The 7,671-nt window shown below is 48.1% G+C and overlaps 1 protein-coding gene across 3 annotated transcripts in view; it reads left to right on the top strand.

Annotated features, from left to right (window-relative positions):
* COQ4 (coenzyme Q4) overlaps positions 1-7,671 on the top strand; it is a 14,909-nt gene that overhangs the window by 1,600 nt on the left and 5,638 nt on the right. For 2 of the 3 annotated variants that reach the window (XM_017549001.2, XM_017548999.2), the window contains exons 3-4: positions 1,393-1,489; positions 2,029-2,131. In XM_017549001.2, coding sequence (XP_017404490.1) covers positions 1,393-1,489; positions 2,029-2,131 — 200 coding nt within the window. Of the gene's footprint in view, positions 1-1,392; positions 1,490-2,028; positions 2,132-7,671 lie in introns of those variants that run through there. The other variant, XM_017549002.2, reaches the window with a different exon arrangement.

The raw sequence follows: 7,671 nt of genomic DNA, 5'->3' as shown, positions 1-7,671 counted from the left end.
AAAAAAAAAAAAAAAATACAAAAATTAATTGGGCCTGGTTGCATGTGGCTGTATTCCCAGTTACTTGGGAGGCTGAGGTGGGAGGATCATTTGAGCGGGGGAGTTCGAGACTTCAGTGACCTGTGATTGCACCATTGCACTCCAGCCTTGGCAACAGAGTGAGACTGTCTTAAACAAAAAACACTGTATATCCATGTCCCCAGTGGTTTTTTGGGTTTTTTTGTTGTGTTTTGAAACAGAATGTCTCTATGGCCTATGCTGGAGTGCAGTGGCGCGATCTCGGCTGTCTGCAACCACCACCTCCCAGCTTCAAGCGATTTTTGTGCCTCAGCTTCCGGAGTAACTGGGATTACAGGCCTGTGCCACCTGGACTAATTGTTGTATTTTTAGTAGAGACCGGATTTCGCCATGTTGCCCAGGCTGGTCTCAAACTCCTGACCTCAGGTGATCCACCCACCTGGCCTCCCAAAGTGTTGGGATTACAGGCATGAGCCACCACGCCCAGCCAAGGCCAGCAAATTTTTTAATTTTTTTGTAGAGATGGGGTCTTGCCATGTTGCCCAGGCTGGTCTGGAACTCTTGGCCTCTAGAGATCCTCCTGACTCGGGTCCTCCTCCCCGCCTCCCCCCAGCCCGTTAGAATTACAGGCATCAGCCACTATAGCTTGTCCACCAAGTGTTACGTATGCATGATTTTCATGGTTTCTCACAAGAACCATCTAAGAAAGTTGTTGTCTGCACTTCACAAATTAGGACACCAAGGCTGAAAAATGTGAAGCAGGCTAGGCATGGTGGCTCACAACTGTAATCCCAATAATTTGAGAATCCAAGGTGGGAGGATCACTTGAGGCCAAGTTCAAGACCAGCCTGGGCAACATAGCAAGACCTCATCTCTACAGAAAATTTAAAAAACCAGCTGCACACCTGTAGTCCCAGCAGTGAGCTGTGATCACACCACTTCACTCCAGCCTGGGCAACAGAGCAAGACCCTGTCTCAAAAAACAAAACAAAACAGAAATGTGAAGCAGCTTGCACTAGGTCACCTAGATAGTGAACACACCTGGGCTGTAGCCCAGCACTCTCTTAGATGCCTAAGCCTCTACCAATCAATGGAGACGTGATATTGTATTGTGAAAAGTGACTTATAAAATGTTTAGAACATTGTGACAAGCGGAGCCGTCCCACCCCAGTAGATAAAGAATAAGAACTACAGATGTGTATACTGAGCCCTTGTTATGTGCTGGGTAATTTGCTAAGTGTTTTATATAAATCCTTACAACAAAGAGCTAGATATTATCTCTAATTTATCCTGTAGGAAACAAAGGCTCAGACCAGGTCAGGTAACTTAACCTAAGATGACATCCCCCATTTGTGCCCATTTCTGTCCTTTCAGACATGGTTGCAGTTCTAGGGGAGACCACGGGACACCGAACCCTGAAGGTCCTCAGGGACCAGATGAGGAGGGATCCAGAGGGTGCCCAGATCCTGCAGTAGGTCCCAGCTCTGCCTGGGGGTCTGGGGGCAGTCTCTAGGTATTCTGACCTTTCTAGAATCACATTGTGTTTGTTCTGTTCCTCTAGGGCGCTCTTGATACCCTGGCCACATATAGTTGCACAGGCTGGGCACTGCCCAATTCCAGGGGTGTCATTCACATACACGTGTATACACTATGATGACCTGTGAGTTGGGCAGTATGATGGCATTGGCCCAATTTCAGCCACAGGGCTCTGTGCCTTCACTAAGTTCCCATAACGTGCTGGCTTTACCCCTCCCTTGCAGTGCCTTTTGCAAGTACTCTGGTCACATTCGAGGACTGTCTTCCTGCCTAGATTGTGCCCCTGCCCTTGTCCTTGGTTTGGGGTAGTATGCCAAGTCCCTGACACTGACCTGGCCAGCTGTAAGTGCTCCATTAAGATTTGTGGTGGCCACATTGCTCCTCTGTGAGTTCACCTGCCTCCCAGCTCACTGCAATTGGATCTTTCATCTACCTTTGCCAACCCTCTCCCAATACGCAAGTCTTGCCTTTCAGGGAGCGTCCCCGGATTTCGACATCCACCCTCGACCTGGGCAAGCTCCAGAGCCTGCCGGAAGGTTCCCTGGGCCACGAGTATCTCCGTTTCCTGGATGTGAACGTGAGTTTTCAGCTTCTGTGTACCTGGCAGTCACTAGACAGGACAGGGAAATAGCATAGGCCTGACACCCTGGGGAAAGAGGAGCCCTGAGCTGCCACCATGGTCGAGAGTGCTTTTCAGGGTTATGCCAAGGCTTTGTCATTTTCTATGGGACAGGCAAATGGGTGGGAACATGCCTTCAAATGATAATACTGGCCAGTGTCCATTAACCTCCCACTGCATGCTTGATGCCAGCCGCATCTGTGGTCTTGCTGAATCCCCCCACAACCCTGTCAAGTATGTTCTATTATTTTTTTAATACATATATTTTTATTTCATTTTTCTCCTTTTTCCACTTCTGTCTCTTCTAAGAAAAAGAAAGTATGTTCTATTATTATTCTCTTTTAGTACATAAGGAAACAGAGGCTCAGAGCAGTGAAGCAACTTGCTAATTTCACATAGCTGGTATTAATGGAGGCAGTAATCAACCCCAAGTCATGCTCTTAACTGCTGTACCATGCTCCCTTGTTCCACGGACATTGCTTTCTCTGTAATATGGCAGGTTTGACACTCTCCAGCCCCAGGCAAAGGAGGACAAGGAGAGGGGGGAAGAGGATGTCCCAACTATTGGTGAACTCATTCACTTACTGAGCCTCTGCCTTGTGCCATCCTTTTTGTTTTTTGTTTTGAGACAGAGCCTCGCTCTGTCACCCAGGCTGGAGTACAGTGGGGAGGTCATGGGTCACTGCAGCTCAGCTTCCCAGGTTCAGGCAATCCTCCTGCCTCATCCTCTCATGTACCTGGGATTACAGGTGCATAACATAATGCCTGGCTAATTTTTGTATTTTTAGTAGAGGTGGGGTTTTACCATATTGGCCAGGCCAGTCTTGAACCCCTGACCTCAAGTGATCTGCCTGCCTCAGCCTTCCAAAGTACTGGGATTACAGGCTTGAGTCACCGTGCCCTGCCCATCCATTTTTTGTGTGTACTGGGAATATAATGGTGAACTGGATAGCCAAGTTTCCCACCCTTATTTCTATTCTAGTTGGAGAGGTAGACAATAAAATAGTTTAAAAGATTTTTCAGGGTGGGCACAATGGTTCACACCTATAATCTCAGCATTTTGGGAGGCCCAGGTGGGCAGATCACCTGAGGTCAGGAGTTTGAGATCAGCCTGGCCAACATGGTGGAACCCTGTCTCTACTAAAAATACGAAATTTAGCCAGGTATGGTGGTGTGCGCCTGTAATCGCAGCTACTTGGGAGGCTGAGGAGAATTGCTTGAACCTGGGAGGCAGAGACTGCAGTGAGCCGAGATCACACTACTGCACTCCAGCCTGGGGGACAGAGTGAGACTCTGTCTCAAACAAAACAAAAAAATTCATATAAAAATACAGGTAAGGCCGGGCGCGGTGGCTCAAGCCTGTAATCCCAGCACTTTGGGAGGCCGAGGCGGGTGGATCACGAGGTCAAGAGATCGAGACCATCCTGGTCAACATGGTGAAACCCCGTCTCTACTAAAAATACAAAAAATTAGCTGGGCATGGTGGTGCGTGCCTGTAATCCCAGCTACTCAGGAGGCTGAGGCAGGAGAATTGCCTGAACCCGGGAGGTGGAGGTTGTGGTGAGCCGAGATCGTGCCATTGCACTCCAGCCTGGGTAACAAGAGTGAAACTCCATCTCAAAAAAAAAAAAAAAAAAAACTAAAAAAAAAAAAAAAAAAAAATACAGGTAAGGCCAGGCACGATCGCTCAACACCTGTAATCCCAGCACTTTGGGAGGCCGAGGCAGGTGCATCACAAGGTTAGGAGTTCCAGACCAGCCTGGCCAATATGGTGAAACCTCGTCTCTACTAAAAATATAAAAATTAGCCAGACATGGTGGCATGTGCCTATAGTCCCAGCTACTTGGGAGGGTGAGGCAGAAGAATCACTTGAACCCAAGAGTCAGAAGTTGCAGTGAGCTGAGATCGCACTACTGCATTCCAACCTGGGCAACAGTGTGAGACTCTGTCTCTAAATAAATAAATAAAATAAAATACAGATAAAATGTTTTAAGTAATTAGAATATTCTGGCACTAGGCCAGGCATGGTGGCTCACGTGTATAATCCTAATACTTTGGGAGGCTGAGAAGGGCAGATCACTTGAGCCCACGAATTAGAGGCCAGCCTGGGCAACATGGTGAAACCCTGTTTCTGCAAAAAACACAAAAATTAACCAGGCATGGTGATGTGTACCCATAGTCCCAGCCACCTGAGAGGGAGTGGGGAGGATGAGTTGAGCCCAGGAGGTTGAGGGCTGTGAGCTGTGATCACGCCACTACACTCCAGCCTGGGCAGCAGAGCAAGACCCTGTCTCAAAAAAAAAAAAGTACACCAGCGCTATTGTCAGCAGTTGGGATACAGTGGACAAAACCAGCAAAAAGCCTGCCTTTGTGGAACTTACATTCTAGCAGCTATGAAGAGAAGTTAGTGTGATGGAAGACAGTGTTTCTGATGGGATGGTCAGGGCCGGCTCCTCTGAGGAGACTTGGAAGGTGAGGAGGAGCCAAACCTGTGGAGAGCTGGGGAAGAGCATTCTGAGTAGAGGGACCAGCAAGGGCAGAGACCCCACGTATTTAGGAAAAGGAAGGCCAACCAGTGTGGCCACAGAGGAGTGAAGGGGGGAGAGACAGTGAGTGGGCTGGGAAGTCAGTCAGGGCTGGGGCCTGTGGGCCACCAGTAGGAGGAGTCTATATTTTATAATAGGACCAGTAGGAACTTGTGGAAAGTCTGGAGCAGGATAGTAACGTTGATCTGTAAAGGACCTTAGGATCCAGTTGGCCCATCTTCCCTGTCCCTGTGCCATCTTCCCTCCCTCCTCCAACACACATACATCCCATCAAGGTCCCCTGTCAAATGGCTGTCCAGCCCGGCTGCCAGAGCCAGCCGGGCTGGAGGAGGTGAGGGGTCTCCAAAGTTTCCCCAGAACAGTTTCTCAAACTTGGCAGTGTCAGTGTTTGGGCTGGGTCACTCTTTGTTGTGGGGGTGGTCCTGAGCATGGTAGGATGTTTCCTGGCCTCCCTGGCTGCTACTCACTGGGTGCTAGGAGCACCCCTGCCAAGTTGTGACAACAACAGATGTCTCCAGAGATTACAGATGTCCACTGGTGGGCAGTGGAGAACCACTGCTCTAGATGGTTATTGTCCCTGAGACGACGTTCTGTTCCTCAGTCTCCTGCACAGCCACCTTGACAGGCGATCACTTGCCCTATTTTATACCATCTCTCAGATATCACCAGGATGCAAATTTCATCAGTGGGAAACTAACTCACCAGAGTGACCTGCCTCAAGTGCGCCACACAGGGAGAGACAGTCTTCTGAATTTCCCCCGGTGTTTAGCCCTGCTGCTGTGGAGGGGAAGGCGTAGCAGGGATGGGACTGCCAGGGCACCATGCTCAGCCACAGCCCCACTTGTGGTAAGCACTCTGGCGATTGTGACACAAGGAGAGCAAGGAAATCAGCAGCTCATGGAATGGGAAGGAGTACCTTTGTCCCCACCTAGATTTAGATAAAGGCTCAAGGTGAGGCCACCCTCCCCTCCCTGAGGCTTACTTTAGTGGAGGTGTGGTCATCTTGCAACATCAAGATTACAGACAGGGGCTTGAGAATCAGGAGGAGGCTGAGTTAGAATCCTGCCTCTCTTCCCAGCTTTACAACCTTGGACAAATCCTTCAACCTTGCTAAGTCTCAGATTCCTCATCAGAAGTAAGAGGACCTCACATATATCTTCCAGGGCACTTATTAGCCTTGGTAATGGATGTTAAGGCCACTAGCTTTAGAATGTAACAGAATTTGTTTCAAATCCTGACTGAGCCACTTTACTAGCTGTGTGATCTTGGGCAAATTACTTTATCCCTCTGAACCTTGTTTTCCTTATCTTTTTTTGTCTCCTCTGTCACCCCAGCTGGAAGGCATAATTTGAGCTCACTGCAACCTCCCCCTCCTGTCGATTTTCCTGCCTCAGCCCTCCAAGTAGCTGGGACTACAGGGGCACACCACCACCCCTGGCTAATTTTTATATTTTTAGCATAGGCAGGGTTTCACCATATTGGCCAGGCTGGTCTCAAACTCCTGACCTCAAGTTATCCGCTGGCCTTGGCCTCCCAAAGTGCTGGGATTACAGGCCTGAGTCACCATGCCCAGCCCTTGTTTTCCTTATCTATATCTGCGGTAATAACAGTATTTACCTCTGAGATTGCAAGGATGCATAAAGGACACCTACGGCACATGGTAGATACTCTATGTCATCTTCAGCTTCACACAACAAGTAGAACTGCAGAGGAAATTAGGTCCTAGGACCTTATAAGGCCACAGACACAGATTGGGCATGGCATTAAGCCAACAACCCCAAAGCCAGGAAGACATCAGATCTCAGATTATGGACACTCTGAGGGCATTCTTTGGGAAAAGGAAGACCAGGCTGTGTCCACTCTGTGTGAGTGCTGCTGAGTACTCAGAAGTAAGAGGAGGAGACTTGGCATTCCTACCTGAGGTCAGAAAAGTCCCGGGCCTTTTAGTCATATGTTCAAGAGATGTTCATTCATCCAGGCCTGGGATCAGGCTACTGGAGGTAAAAGAATAAGCAAAAGAGAGCCAGCCTTGCCCTTGTGTAGCAGACAGACTGTTGCAATACCATCCATAAAAATATAACGTGAGAATGTAGGTAATTTAAAATTTTCTGCCAGCCACTTTAATAGCAAAAAGAAACAGGTGGAGCTGGGTGCAGTGGCTCACACCTGTAATCCCAGCACTTTGGGAGGCTGGGGCTGGTGGATCACCTGAGGTCGGGAGTTCGAGACCAGCCTGGCCAACATGATGAAACCCCATCTCTACTAAAAATACAAAAATTAGCCTGGCATGGTGGCGGGAGCCTGTAATCCCAGCTACTTCGGAGGCTGAGACGAGAATTGCTTGAACCCGCGAGGTGGAGATTGCAGTGAGCCGTGTTTGTGCCATTGCACTCCAACCTGGGCAACGAGAGAGTGAAACTCCATCCACCCGCCCAAAAAAAGGTAGAATTAATTTTTTTTCTTTTCTTTTGAGATGGAGTCTTGCTCTGTCGCTCAGGCTGGACTGCAAAGGCGCCATCTCAGCTCATTGCAGCCTCTGCCTCCCAGGTTCAAGCAATTCTCTGATCTCAGCCTTCCAAGTAACTGGGATTACAGGCTCCCACCACCATGCCAGGCTAATTTTTGTATTTTTAGTAGAGATGTGGTTTCATCATGTTGGCCAGGCTGGTCTTGAACTCCTCAGTTGATCTGCCTGCCTCAGCCTCCCAAAGTGCTGAGATTATAGGTGTGAGCCACTGCACCTGGCCAGAATTAATTTTAAATATGCATCTTGTTTAGCTCAATATATCCAAACTATTACTTCAACAAGTAATAAATATTTTCAAATTATTGAGATTTTTACATTCTTTTTTTCATACTAAGTATTTGAAGTCTCGTGTATTTTATGTGTTTAGCACATCTTTGTTTTTGTGGTTTTTTTTTTTTTTTTTTTTTTTTTTTTTTTTTTTTTTT

Source organism: Cebus imitator, unplaced genomic scaffold (assembly GCF_001604975.1).
Source record: "Cebus imitator isolate Cc_AM_T3 unplaced genomic scaffold, Cebus_imitator-1.0 Scaffold216, whole genome shotgun sequence".
NCBI lineage: Eukaryota > Metazoa > Chordata > Mammalia > Primates > Cebidae > Cebus > Cebus imitator.
This window is presented reverse-complemented; position numbering and strand designations above follow the sequence as displayed.